Source organism: Lepisma saccharinum, chromosome 24 (assembly GCF_977018435.1).
Source record: "Lepisma saccharinum chromosome 24, izLepSacc3.1, whole genome shotgun sequence".
In the NCBI taxonomy this organism is placed as follows: Eukaryota; Metazoa; Arthropoda; class Insecta; order Zygentoma; family Lepismatidae; genus Lepisma; species Lepisma saccharinum.
The window spans coordinates 53,250,242-53,265,424 of NC_139252.1; the positions used below are offsets into that span (position 1 = coordinate 53,250,242).

The 15,183-nt window shown below is 39.2% G+C and overlaps 1 protein-coding gene across 1 annotated transcript in view; it reads right to left on the reverse strand.

Annotated features, from left to right (window-relative positions):
- Cht7 (chitinase 7) overlaps positions 1-15,183 on the reverse strand; it is a 179,155-nt gene that overhangs the window by 41,520 nt on the left and 122,452 nt on the right. Inside the window, exons 3-4 of the mRNA XM_083110804.1 lie at positions 8,482-8,892; positions 3,611-3,790 (exon numbers count right to left, since the gene is read on the reverse strand). Coding sequence (XP_082966930.1) covers positions 3,611-3,790; positions 8,482-8,892 — 591 coding nt within the window. The remainder of the gene's footprint in view (positions 1-3,610; positions 3,791-8,481; positions 8,893-15,183) is intronic.

The window sequence follows — 15,183 nt, forward strand, 5'->3', positions numbered from 1 at the left end:
CAGATGAGAATGTAAAGAATACATGGAGTACGAAATCAAGTAAAGCGAATGCTCCGAAAGAAATCTCAGGCAATGGGCGCCTCGGTTCAATCGCCTGAGACTGCTGGTTTCCCATCATCCATAGCGGCAGCGTGACCGACTTGAGATCGGGTGAGCTTCGAGCCGGCTTCGGATGTGCTCGAAACTTTAATGTCCAACTCTTTTATAAAAATGCATGATTTTCTTATTCCGGTTATTCTTTACCTTATTCTCTGCAAGGTATGTGTTATATATAGACGTATTCTCCGAAATCTCATCTTTACATCGATGTACGATACGCATCATAATTTTGTTCATAACTACTGTCACAATAATTAAAACTACCCCTTCCGATGGAAAATCCCATTGATTTGGATAGGAAGAAAACACGTTTGCCCGTTGTTTAGACTCAGTTCCAGCTCGTCGTCTGCTGTGACGTCACCACTCATATGATCCATGTAAAGCTTCGGGAAACCAAATGACGAACGAAATGATCTACGGACACATGTATGCTGGCGCCGTCACAGGAAGAGTTTGGCAGTGAACAGCCCCATTGTTCAAGCATTCACTGGCTCTGATTAGAGAGAAAAGTTTGGACACCCCTGAGCCTCGCCTTTCCGAATTGTCAATCGAAAGCTTCAAGTGAAATTCTTGTGGCCTGAGAGTTATTTTTCCAGAGATTCCAACGGGGGTGGAGAAAGTTGCCTCAGAGTTGAGTAAGAGAAATTTGTCACGCGTCACGGTTGGTTAGGTATTGTGGTCTTACTCTGAAAATGGACACACCTTTCTATCCCTCCCCCTTTTTTTTCAAATATGATAAGAGTCAAATGAAAAACTTTTAAAGTCCAATAAAATTGTGGGGCAGACTGTATACAGCTCAATTTTACATGTGGTATCAAATGTTATTAACCAAACGATCTCAAGGCTGCAACGCTAATCAAGTGAGCTTCAAGACGCCATTTTTGTTGTTTTAAAAGATGGCGCCTCCTATACACACTTGCGCCAGTAAAGAGGAGCTGTTTCTTGCCCTCTGTCGGCCTAAAACTTACAGAAATTTCTCGCTAAATGATAATTCAATATCTCTGTGCATGCTTACCGCACCAGCAAGTTTACTAATGGAGGAGAAAATTCGACAATGGCCTCAGTTCGTAGGCAGATGGGTGGAAAGGCCTTTGCAGTGGCTCACAAGTGACTGCACGTGGATCCCAAAGACTTATTCTTCTTAAGGTATACAGGCACTAACTCAAAGTCGAAAATATAAGTAGATGAGCAATAGGTCTATGCTAAAATGCAGCGAACTTGTGCAACCATGCATACAGAAATCTACTAGATAAGAAACAAGAACAAATGAAGGTTTTGATCTGACTCTCCCTTGTGTTACAACCCATTTCTAGTCACTTTTACCATGGTGAAGAATACACACTGTCTTTTAGGTGTAGAAAGTGTTTCCAACCATGAAATTCTTAGATTTCTATACTATGTGACCAAGAATAAGAACTGAATCTCTGAGAAAATCCGTCGTGGCCTTTTAATCAAGAGAATCCGGGTTTGATACTCGGTGTTGGCACATAGTGGTTAGGATCCCACTTTAGACTGTCCTGATTAGCCTATATGTGCATAAAGTGGACTTAAAAACTGAAAATAAATTTAAACTTTGCGAGAATACCGTTGAACCGATTGTTAGAAAGGAAAGATTATTGGGTCCAATTCAGTAAAACATTAGTAAACCAATTTGTACAGGGTGGTGCAAAAATAGGTTGACAGTTCACACTTGACATATGTCAAGTAGGTTTTAGTACTTTTTGGAATACTTCTCTTCCAACACACCCCCAGAAAAAGAAATCCATGAGCGTAATGTGTTGGTATTGTGGGGGACACTCAGTGCTACTACTCAATGTAAAAAAGCAAAAAATACAAAAGAAATACTCAATATTCTTTTGCACCACCCTGTATGTACGATTTATAACCATGTAATACGTCATTGCACAACACTGGTAATTTTTTTTTTGTTTGTTTTCTTTAGATCAGCCCCCAAAAATTCACAGGGCTCGATTTTGTCTTGTACTGTAGGGTCCTGCGCAAGTAGTGACTCGAGAGGGCTCCACCAATGAACGCGTGAGAGAGCAAGTGAGCGCATGGAGGGGCTACGGCTACCAGCCGTTTGCAGCAGCGCACACTTCTTAGCTTTCTTCCCTTTTCTGCCTTGGTGTTGATCCACAGGCAGACCTGTAGCCAGAATATTATTTTGAAGGTGGCTCATCCCTTATCAGCCGCGATCTAAAGGCGGAAAAGTGGGGGTCAAGAATCCCTAATGTTAGTATGCAAGCTGTTTAATGGAAGTAAAATTAATTACCGCTATACACTATTTAAATTGCATATTTGTAGGATTTCGAGTGGGGCTTCAGCCTCCCGGGCCCCTTCCCTGGCTACGTGCCTGTCCACAGGTTCCTAAGAGAAAGTGTAGTAAGAGGTATATCGCTGGAAAAGAAACTCTGTATTTCTTCTTCTGAACTTCCATGACATATTTTGAAGTTCCTGGAGAAATCCAAGATTTACATTGGATAAATGTTGTCATCGGTAAAGTGTATATCTACTTATGAGTGACTGTTGGTTAGGCCATGAAAGTTATCATGGGAATGTATCAACAAAAAATAGAAACTGCACATTGGTGAAAATGTCTAAATTTGCACATTCGAGATTTTGGCATTGGTGTTGAGAAATATCTCAGCCCTCACCTCATACTTCAAGTCATTCATTTCCCCAATAATAAAATACTGCTCTCCAATCTGGTCTATGGCATGTTCCACTCAGCTCTCTAGAATCGATTCTGTTCACTTTTTCCTGGCTATAGTTCGTTACAAGGTTCCATCATTACGCAATATTTCAACACCGTATCTCTTGTCCTATCTACACGTACATACTCCCTATCAGCGCCGTTTGCTGGATGATTTCAATTATCTTTACAGAATTGTGAATGGCAAAAACCTCTGCAAGATGCTCCTCTAGGAATTCCCCTTTCAAGCAAGTGCCTATGCGTACAACACTCTTCACAAATCGCTCTTCCACAGACTATACTCAATATAACGACCTCCCATCAAGTGCTGATGTATTTTCCAGAGAGAAAGCTATTCTGTCTAGGATCAGAACATATATTGCTAAAATAATAATATTTTGACTTATTCTTGTTAATTCTTTGTGTTATCTTGTTATTTTAACATTTGTTCTTTTCACTGTTGATGATTTCAGTGTAAAATGGCCACGCGCTGTATCTGAATTGTTCTCAGATCAGTACCCTACGTAAACACACAAATGGCAATCGTGACTCTGAAGCTCTCGCCACGAAAACAGTCCAGTGAAGGTCACGCCACCCACCTACAGTGTTGTCAATAAGCAACAATTTCAACCGCATACCTACAACGCGCGAAGTGTTGGCTGAGCAGCTTAGAAGAAGTGTAGCAACCCTGGAGGGCCAGGGGTGTGGGGAGGCAAGGAGAAGCTCTGAACTTGACTGCACTTTTTTCGTGGCGAGAACTTTGGTGCTGATTAAGTTAATATTACAAAGATCTCTTCCCAGAAAATTGAGGACTCTTACCTTTGAGAAGCAAGACGTAGTTCTTCTTGTCGTCTGTGCCCTTTGGGTACTCCCAGTCGACGTCGAGACCGTCGAAGTTCCTGTCCCTAAGGAAGGGGATGGCGCTGTAGATGAACGTCTGGCGGGCGTACCTCGTGGCTGACATCTCCTTGAACTTCTGGGTGCCGAAAGACCAGCCGCCTGGTGAAGGAAGTATGAAGTATTTTAGCATGCACATCTTAGCCAAAGTCAGGTTACATAGGAAATACAAATATGTTTATACAAACATACACATGATTGTTATGTAATGGTTACAATTACAGCACATGCTCAATATGGGCAGCGACTGGTAGAATGTATGCTTCAAATCGTCGCTTGTCGTTGTACACCCAACGGCGAAAGAAACAGTAGGCAAATTGTCCACCACCAGTTTCATTCGGTCTGAATTACACCATGTGATGACAATGAATTGAAATAATGACGTCAATAAGCAGAGGGCAATGCCTGATTCGAACCAACATAGTTTCGTTCCTTAAAACAACACAGGATGTAGAATAAAAAGTAATGAAAATAGTGGTGGACAATTTGCGTACCATTATCTTTGACTGTACAGTGGGATCCATGAGTATTACCGTGCAAATTGTCCATCACCATGTTCGTGCACTTTTTTTACTTTATTTGACCCATTAACAGCTACAAGAATTAAAAGAAAACTCAAAACAAGCTGTTGACAACTTCTGCACCAGCATACATAAAAATCCATCGCTTAAAAACACAATAGGATGCGAGATAAAAATTAATGAAAATAGTCATGGACAATTTGCACGGTAATACTCATGGATCCCACTGTACAAGACGTGGTCGGGAAAATCAGGTAGTTCTGTGGTTCTTTATTTAAGATGGTTCAAGTTCTTAAGTACACGATGACCTTTACGTATCCCCGCAAGTAAAACTCCAGAGGTGTTATGCCGGGCAACCGTGGTTGCCATTCTTCTATATAATCTGACTTTCGCCTCACCCTGTATAGAGTAGCAAATTCATTCCTTTACCAACTGCATGAAAATGTTCGCTGTACTGCACGCTCAACTAGTTTGGATAAAAACAACAGATGGCAGCACATGCATACAAATAAAATTTCTTAACTGTTCCTTTCGACCACTAACATAAGTTCAAAAATTATCCAGCGCTTATCACAGTTACATACGTGCACTAAAAATTACAAGCTAACTTAAAGTTTGAGCTACTACGGGTTGATATGTTAGTTCCGATTCAAAATTCCCTTTTAGGATGATTCGAGCTACCTCTTAAATTAATACACGACAAATAATTATTTAATTATTAATTAATAATTAATTATGTTTCTAATTTTCTTACAGGAGGTGTAATCTTGATATTCGATTCTGAATTCTTTCTGTATTCACTTTTCGTTCAGTAGCGTACCGAAGGATATCATATAGAGAAGAATTTTTTCCCCTTTATCTTCCAAGCACTTGAAGAAAAATTAGGATCTGCACAGGCAGAATGTCTGTCAGCTTGTGTTAAATTCTGAAATGTTTTGTTCTTCGAGATATTGATTTATGATATGAAACGAAATATAACATACTTAGAAACCAGTGGAGAAAGTTTAAATAATTCTGAAGTGCAGAACATACATGACCAAAATGTTATAAGCAGTGGCGCCAACGTTTCAAAAACATTGGGTGTTCTGAACTAAGATTTGTTTCACACTTTTGTGCAGTAATATTTACCCTGAAATGTATGTTTTGTTCCCTTGCCAGAAAACGTAAGCTTGAGTGGTTTAAAACAACAACTGCCGATGTTTATTAATTTTAGTGCTTATTTTGTATTATTCGGCACCTTTTTTTGCCTGCCTATTTTGAGTTAGCCCTTATCCTCCCTTATAACGATATGACCAAATTAGTGTAAATAATATAGGACACTGAAAAGAATCACATTGGAAATTTAACAAATTATTATAAAATGTCTTGATAACAGTTAGTATGGCCTCCCCCATGGCGCAGTGGTAGCGTCATTGCCTTGTAATCAAGGGGTCCCGGGTTCGATACCCGGTGGAGGTACAAGTGGTTCGGATCCCACTTTAAATTGTAGGTCCAGTCCCGATTAGCCTTACTGTGCATAAAGTGGACTTAAAACACCAACTCAAACCAAATCAAACCAATAACAGTTAGTAATTAAGTTGTGAGAATTCCTTAGGTGTATAACGATGGAACATTTTGCTATTTTAAGCACGAGGACTTTATTTCTAAAATAAAATATAGTTATTGGGTCGACTCGAGTCCCACAGGACCATATAAGTTGGCACACTGGTTATAAGAACCATAAAATGAAGGAGACCTCAGTGTCTAGGTGTTGGAGAGCAAAGGAGAGTGTACAAGATCCTCGTTGGTAAACTTGATGGTAAGAGACCTTCAGGAAAGGCGAAGACAAAGGGATGTTGAGACAGACCTGAAGAAAGTTGAGAAGGAAGGACTAGACTGGTCAGCATAGGGATACGTAGATGGCTTGTGTTGCTGTGGCAACAAACCTTTTGGTTTAGGAATGCTAGAGGGGCAGGAACTAACGTTCTACCGCCTTCCCTTCCCGGTCGACCAGTCTACCTTCCGCAAAGAAGAGAAACTAGATTGATAAATGCTGTTTTAGCCCAAGAAAGGTTTATTGGGAAGAAACCTAGGAAAATTAACGTGGAAATTCGAGGCCAAAGTATTGAACGAGTTGAAAGCTTCAGATACAGTGATGTGCCGTAGACTATAAGTTTACGTCTACATGCGTTGTCTACACGTAATTTACGCGTAGATTACATTGACTTGTAGTTTACATAGACTACGTAGACAATCTAAAGTGCATTAAAATTAATTTTCAACGGTTTCATGAAAGGAAAGTCACATTTTCAACTATATTGGTTCGTAACGAAATGAAAAGAATCCTATTTAGAACAAAATTTCTCTACTCTTCTATCATCAACTATGGAAGAAGATAAATAGTATGCAAAAAACAACAACAGATGGCAGTCGTGAGGCAAGGGTGGTCATTTTCCCATAAAACACTAGAATATTTCCTATATTAAGTTTTTCCTAGGTGAGAAATTGTTCGAATTTGGAAGAAAGAGTATGAAAAGTTCTCCTAACACATCCGCAACTGATAAGCAGTAAAATTTTATTTTTAATTTCACGACGCCCTTTGCTAAGTTATCACCTTTCGCCATGTTATTTACATAGATTACGTAATCTACATGTATAAAATAGTCTACGTGTAAAATGTAGACTATTGTTGTTTACGCGTAGACACACATCACTGTTCATATACCTGGAATGCATCATAAAAAGTGACATGAGCTGCAGTCAGGAATACAGAGTGAGAATAGCAATGTCAGAAGAAGCCCTTAATTGAACAAGAGGTGTGTTTTGTGGACCTTTGAACGAACAACCGAGAAAGACACTGGAGTGCGCGTCAAATCTCCTGCATATGGCGATAGCCAATAGCAGCGCACTGCAGCGGTGCCATGTCGAAATCTCACATGGAAAAGAGACAGCGTGGTTGAGCGAACTAGGCAACGCCGCACGTCTGTGATTCGCTGGTGCTGTTCAGCCGTTCAAGGCCATATGCGGGAGATTTGACGCGCACTCTAGTGAAATGTTTTATGTGGATTGTAGCGTTGTATGGGGCAAAAAGCTTCACGCTACGAGGAAGTGAGGAAAAGCGACTATACATTGTCCCAACTAACTGTCGAGCAAGGCCGCGCATAGCGTCAGAGAAGCGAAGGAAATCTATTGGTCAGAGCGAAGCAGTACACGCTGCTGGGAAGGCTGGTAACTCCAGTCGCTTTCCCCCACTCCACGCAATTCAGTTCCTCTCACGTGCTCATTGGTGGAACCGTCTCGCGTCACTACTTGCGCAGAGACTTGTTTTCGTTCACCTGCTCCACAGTTAGCTGGGACAGAGTATAGAAGCTTTAGAAATGTGGCTGTGGCGAAGAATAGAGCATGTGAAATGGACAGACAAAGTAGAAATAAACTGTGTTGGAGAAAGTAATGCTGGAAGTGGTGAAGAAAAGGATTTGGCTTGGGGACACTAGCTAACAAGAAACTGCCTGCTTGAAGACGCACTGTAAAGAATAGTTAAGGGGGAAAGGATCAGGGGAAGAATAAGATATCTGATGATATTAAGTGGATCCTACACTACATGAAGCGTAAGAGACAAGATCGGAAAGTCTGGAGGTTGCGGTGAGAAAACCGTCTATTAAGACAGACAATAATGAACAAAATGTGATCGCACCCTCAAAAAACATCTTCCCCCTCTGTCTCATCATTCATTATCAGGTGATGTCACTCTGGCAGACAAGATGAAGTGTCCTTATGGCGCTGTAATTGCAGGGGTTACAGGAACGAGAGAAGGGGAAGCGAAAGAAAACTAATGACTGTGCACTTTGCTTCCAGAGTTTGCCGGGGACATTCTTATCTTGGTGAAGCTGTAAGCAAAATGGTCCAATTTTGGAAGAAAAATTGGCTGAAACAATCTGTGCAGTGGCGGCAAATGGGTGCCAAGACGCTTTGGGGGGGGGGACAGTTTACTTTTCCTTGCTAGACAAGGCTGACTGTTAAGAGACCATAGTATGGGGAAAAAAGTCACAAAAACATAGGCGCAACTTTGTGCGGGCAAGGGGGGCACTTGCCCCCGTATCATTTTTAAGTTCATTAATAGATAACGTTATTCTTGTGAACCTCTTAGGACCTGAGAAGCATAGTAATAATAGTAAATTTACGAACGTAAGAGTAATTTAGCAAATAATCCTGCATGTTAATTTTATGGGATAGAAAACATTTCAATTCTGCCTCCCAAAGTTAAGCAAACATTAACTTTATGGCAAGACTTACCAATGGCCAAAAGTATTTTCAGCTTGGGGTTTGCCTTTTTGTGGTTCATAATCCTCTCGTACAAGCCGACTTTCCCGTCTTTTGTTTCATCGTTGGATTCGAATGACGACAGCTTGCCCTTCTTCAGCCATCCGAAGGCGAAGATGATGTGCGTGCAGAGATCTGCCCCGATGTCCTCGGGAAGGAACTTCCCAACCTTCGGCCTGTACTGCGACCAGTTGGTGTAGTAGCACACGAGCTTCTTGTCGCTGCCGCTGGAGGCGTTCGAGAGCTTAGTTCGCGAGGACGACGTTGATGGCGTCGGTGTTATCCTGTTCCTCACTCTGAACCTGTTCACGCTGGCCGACGTCTCCTGGTCTCGATTTCTCGAGGACGAAGACGGTCGCCTCAATCTCGCGCGCCTGCTGCCACCTGTTGAGGAAAAGAGTAAACTGTCATTAGAGATGCATAGCCTTAAACTCTAGAAGCACGGGATATATTAGTTACAAAGCAGATAAATGTATATACCGGCATTTGAATGTAATTGTTATTAATAAGTACTGTAATCAACTGATACTGCCAGGCACATCTAGAAATATATTTCAGGGATGGGGTCCAAGTTAATTATGTCAGTAATGTCATGCCAGATGATGATAATGATATAAGTGTTTAAGTTAATACGTTAATAAAATTTACAGTTCTAATGAGAATATATATATATAAGAGTAGGCCTACGTGTTTATTATAGCTTAAGTGCAGTTAAGATCTCAAACTTTGATTAAACGATTAAGGCCCGTTTCGCCATATTGCATTTTCACCTCCCCCAATACAATTTCGCGTGATTTATGTCACACTAACTTTCTAAGGCGAAACCATTTCGCCTTACACACAAAACATTTCCCACCAGGGAATATTACCGACATGATAATTAATAATGTATTATTAACCTAACCTAACCGACAGGACAATTCGAGCCAAGGTAGGCAACATCGCAAGCTCTTCTCCCATTATGAATTACCCTTCAGGTCGATAATATTCCCAGGTGGGAATTTTTTTGTGTGTAAGGCGAAATGGGATTTCCCGTTTCGCCTTAGAAACTTCGTGTCAAATAAATCATTTGAAATTATATTGAGGGAGGTGAAAACGCAATAAGGCGAAACGGGAAAGGCGAAACGGGAGGACACGGTTTAAACAACTAACCTGGGAAGGAATTTAATGTCAGAAAGGTAAAGAATTGAATATTTATTGAATAACAAAAGAGGATGCGAGATCCAGTTAATGAAAAGTAAAGTTCCCGATTAATATTTTATGCAAATCAAGGACGTATTTAGGGGGTCCAGGGGATCCGGACCCCCCCCCCCCCGAAAGAGTTACCAAGTTGTAAAATTAAATAATGAAAATGTACTTTTCAGCACAATACTGTACTCGATTGTACTATAATCGATGATTATTTATTCCCTATGAACTTCGAAGGCAAGGGTTATTGTTATATTTATAATATTTATTATTATTATTATTATATTTGGATTCTACTGCTTTGAATGACAGTACCAGAGAAGATTTATGCACACTACCACTCACGACAATATTCATAAAATATTAATCAGGAACTTTACTTTTCGTCAACTGGATCTAACATAATTTTTTATTATTCGATAAATACTAAATTCTTTCTATATTTGGCATTAATTTCCTTGTTTTTTATACAAATTTTGGCGATCTTACGAAAGCTACAAAATAAATATATGATGTTATATCTATATTCTTACACTATATTTATAGGTATTCATATAAAAATGCAATATTAATAAATTTACATATTTTAATCAATATTTAATTTAATTATTTTAATTTAAACATTTATATTATTATTATTATTATTATTATTATTATTGAGACATTTGGTTCGGACCCCCCTCCCCCCGAATAACACTGGATTATACAAAAATGCTAAACAAGTATATTTTGATCATTTAATTCTAGTACTTGGGAAGTCTTTAGGGTGAAAATGTAATTGAAATTTTCTGATTACGACAGTAAAACTTCTCTCTGAGCCAGAAACATCACTGGGGTGAATGAAGTAATGTATCTCTGCTACCTTAGCCTGAAGGCTTCGAGCAAGTGAATATAGCACACGACACGACAAGCCAAACAACACCAGAAGGGATGTACCTACCGCTTCGTATCTTAAGTGTGTTAGCAATTTCCGACGTTTTGTTAAGAAAGTCTTTGGGGAGTTATCATTTTCACCTTTCTTTTTCGCTATTTGAGTATGCATACAAACAGTTTTTACGAATTAAGAACTTACGATCACTCAATAATAGACCCATACCTTCTTCAGCAACTCGTGAATTTTATATTCACATATGCGCTCATTCTCAGTGGACAGTAGGCAGTGGGTGCTTGTTAAACTTACTTTAACACATCATGGCATTGCAGCACTAGTTTTTGTTTCACGACAAGAAAGAGTACGCGAAATATTTGTCAGCAAATAACATCGTGGAGCTACTGAACTCAATAAACCGCAACAGGCTTAACAGTTCTACATATGCTGCCATCTACTGGATGTTTAGCTAACAATATTTGAGGGAAGTTATTCGTTATAAGGAAGACTACTTTTTGGCTGTTACTGCGTTCTTTTTTAAATAACCGTCAGTGTTCGAATTGAAGAAAATTCGGAGGAAAACTTCCAAACTTTTTCTTGGGGGGGGGGGGGGCGGGGTCAGATTTTGTGTATGAGTGCGACGATGTCAGTACGGTTGTTACCATTGGAATAGACTCATGCATTTCGATGCGTTGCAGCATTGCATCCTTCCTTTAGAAACATTTCAGAAAATTCTGTCACAGGAAAATCGTACACTTTAGGTAAAGTTGAAGTGATTGGAAAAAAGGGCTTTTTTTTGTTGTTGAGAAAAACAGTTTTTTCTGCGGCTTTTTAGTTGGGCTTTTTCCAAGTTTATCTCCTTTGCAAAATTTGGTATTATGAACTTTTACACTCACAACCAGTGGCGGCGAATGGGTTCCAAAACCGGGGGGGGGGGGCAAAATGCAATTTAGCATAGTGAGGGGACAAAAGTGACAAGAAGTGGAGGGGGCAATTGACCCCCTCGCACCCCCTAATCGCCACCACTGCTCACAATTGAAACTGCAAGTGAAATAGTTCAGATCCGGTTGGCAAATAGCAAAAAAAGGCCAATTTCCCTTTTTTTTTTAAAAAAAAAAAAGCCGGCATGCCATCAGGAAAAAAAAACAATTATTCGAAGAACCGCCTTGTTTGCAACTCTGATTGTAGGGCCATTGACATCAATAAATAGCAATGCTCGTACTGTAACAACCTTCATTCGATTTCGTTGTTCAGTTCACATTCATTTTATTGAAATCTCTTTCACACTCAGTCGTTGATTGGAATGATCTATAGCTCTAATAAAAGCTCACTCAACAAATCGACTATTGAACTCGTCTTCACTTTTTTTCTCATTATTGCAACAACCTCGCGAATGCAGTCTCCTATTTTAACCCTACCACCAGGCCCGTAGCCAAGATTTCATTTCGGGAGGGGCTCATCATAAGCACAGGCGTCGCCAGAAATATTTGTAGAGGAGGGCCACTGATAAAACTTGATTAGTAGAAATAATAATAATTATTACCACGGTTATAATTGTAATTTTAAAATAACTATTATAAGTTACTAAAAATAAACGAATTTAATCCAAATTTATTGTTGTTATTATTATTATTATATCCATGGAGAGAATTGCTACTTGATCCACCGTATGAGTGAATATCCAACACAAGTGTTGTCCATTATTTATCTTACATTTTGTACAGTTAGTGTACTGAAATTCATAATTATTGTATTTTTTATTAACATTTACACATTCCGTTAAAAAATGGTTTTAAAAGTTAGGGCCAAATTTTACTTTTAAAGTTTATATTGTATGACCTCTTACAGAGCAAATTACACATTTTGAGAGTTTTGGATCCATTTATTCTTTGGATTAAGTTGTAGAATATAAAAATATAACCTGGTTTACCTATTATACACTAAACTTTTTTCAATCTAATATTTAATCCTGCTAAGGGAGTACATTTAATTACCACTATACACTATTTAAATTATATATTTGTAGGATTTCGGGAGGGGCTTCAGCCCTCTTAGCCCTCCCCCTGGCTACGTGCCTGCCTACCACCCAACAATAAGATTCACAAGATACCACCCAACAAATGTCACGCATGTTGTAAATTTTCCTCATTGCTATTGCAACTGCTTGAGCACTCTCGACGAGATCCCTATGATTTTTGCTGTTTCCGAACATACAAAAAAGTGCACCCATAAAAGTTTTAAAGTGTAATGACTAACAATCTTTGTTCACAACATCGAATTTATGACTCAAACAGTGAATGCATGTTATGCCATCCCGAATAATAACTAGGAAACGGAACTTTATGTGCTAAAAAACTCTGAAATAATTATGTTTTGTGTGTCATAAATGTTGAAAATATGCGATAAAAACAGGAAAATATGTGACAAAAAAAAAACATTTGGTAAGAAAAACAAAATATTATATGCATTTTAAACAGCTGAAATCAGTTTTTAAATGCTTACCCTTAGTGAGCTTTTTTTTTTTTTTTTGGAAAAGTAGCAGTGGATTACCATAGTTTTTTCTAAATTCTCCATTGTAAATCTGTGACGATTATCTCTAAAAAGCATCTTATATTGTGAGAAAGATCGCTCCACGTCACAAGAAACAATTCTTGCATATTTGAACGCTGAAGTTTTCCAAAGCTTCCTCTTCCTCTACTTCACCTTCCAAAACACGTGCAATTTGGCACAAAGTTTGAAAACCTTGGTTTTCCCAAAACTTTCTGTACATTTAGACATTAGCACTCGTGCGTTAGATCCAGTGGGGGTAATTTTTTCCCCCAATAGGATCGTAGGTGAGGCGCCAGAAGTCTGCCAGCGAGCATGTTCAAAGACAAAACAAACCTAACACTCTTGATATGAAAGAGGTGCGGAGAATAAACATTTTTTCCTTCGAGGATTTCGAGGTAGCTGAAGTCAATGAGCGATGATTTTATTTATTTTTTATGAAAATTCGCAAAATATGTATTTACATACGGAAAACTGGAAAATGTGTGTTTTACTTTGTTGACATATAAGGCTATGATCAGAATTATGGCAAAAACGAGGCCTCTATCTTATCGCAGAAAAAAAACATTTATTTACCTAAAGTTCTGTTCCCTAATAATAACACAGCACACATTCAGAGGGGGGGATTTCTTTCCCTGGTTGGAAATGAAAATAAAAATGTAGAGCCTGGGATGAAAATAGTAGAAAGGGGGAAGTCATTCAAACAAAATCTGAGCTCAATATAAATGATTTAGCCTGTCAAAACCCGAAGGAATTTTGTTCGATTGATTGATTTAGTTTATTTTACTTCGCGTTTTGTGCCTCTTGGCTAATTTGCGAAGATGGGTATGGATTATGAAATGATGAAATTGACGAACGGACATTCACAAACAACTAAGCCCGAGCGGGATTCGAACCCGGGACTCCTGACGTCGTAGCGCGATGTGCTAACCACTCCGCCACGGGGGCCGACACCACTCGGCCACAGGGTCCGACGGAATTTTGTTCGAGAGAGGGATCCAAGTAGAACACACCGACATATATTCACCTTGACACAAACTGCAGGAATTGATCGAAAGTTGTCTTCATCAATATTTAACATATGTGCAGGAAAGCATGAAGTTATTTCGATTTCTCCTCAGGCCGGGGGAAAATAACACGGAACTAGAAGTTGGGGAGGAACTAATTACAGTTTCGACCTGGCCACACTGCCAGCAGTTTCTCAATAACTGGAAAAAATGTGAGACGTAACATGGTAATAGCATGTGCAAGGATGTTTGACCTAATTCTGTGTTTTATTGCAGTTTTTTTGGGCTTCCGGAAAGACTGAAAACCGAATAACTGTTTCTTTTTAATCGAACTTTGTTCAGCAAACAGCATGGGATATAATTACACGGTAGACGATTTGGCGACCTTATAGCTAAGAGGAAATGTCCATCACTGTAATGAAATGAGAATGCAAAGACCGTTAGAATGTTGTTTAGGTAAGGACAAAAGAGGGAGGTGAAATCCAGTGACTTGACTGATGAGAGAAGGGAAATGTCAACTCAGATAAAACGCATTGCAGGATAATGTCAACAGTGATTTGCAAAAACTGCAAAAACAAATCACACGTCTTTCGTTCTTCATCAAAAAAAGTAAAGGATAGAATTACTGAGTGACGCAAGGAAGTGCATACAGGTGAGTCAATTGAAAGCAGTAAACGGTCATTGGTGGACGAAATGACCTCATTTTGGAGGCACGTGGGGTAAAATAAGCAGACATGCTGTAAGGTAAGACAAATAACATTAAAGAGAACGTGTATTAATGGAAGTTATGAACTCATTTTCCGGGATGATGTATACCACTGCCCCATGTTGTTTTTAAACCATCCTTTTCTGCGAAGCCACCGTTATCTACGATGGGTAAAATATGCTGTATTCGGTTAACAAGTAGGTCTACTACTTTTCTACACTGTACTAAAATAGAAACGTAATAACAACTTTCATAGACTACGAGAAAGTTATTTGCTTAAGATACAAAATTTATAACTATTTCCTCTTTTCGCGTTTTCACACGCATTAAACAACTTAAAATTGTTTTCGTTCTTGCGG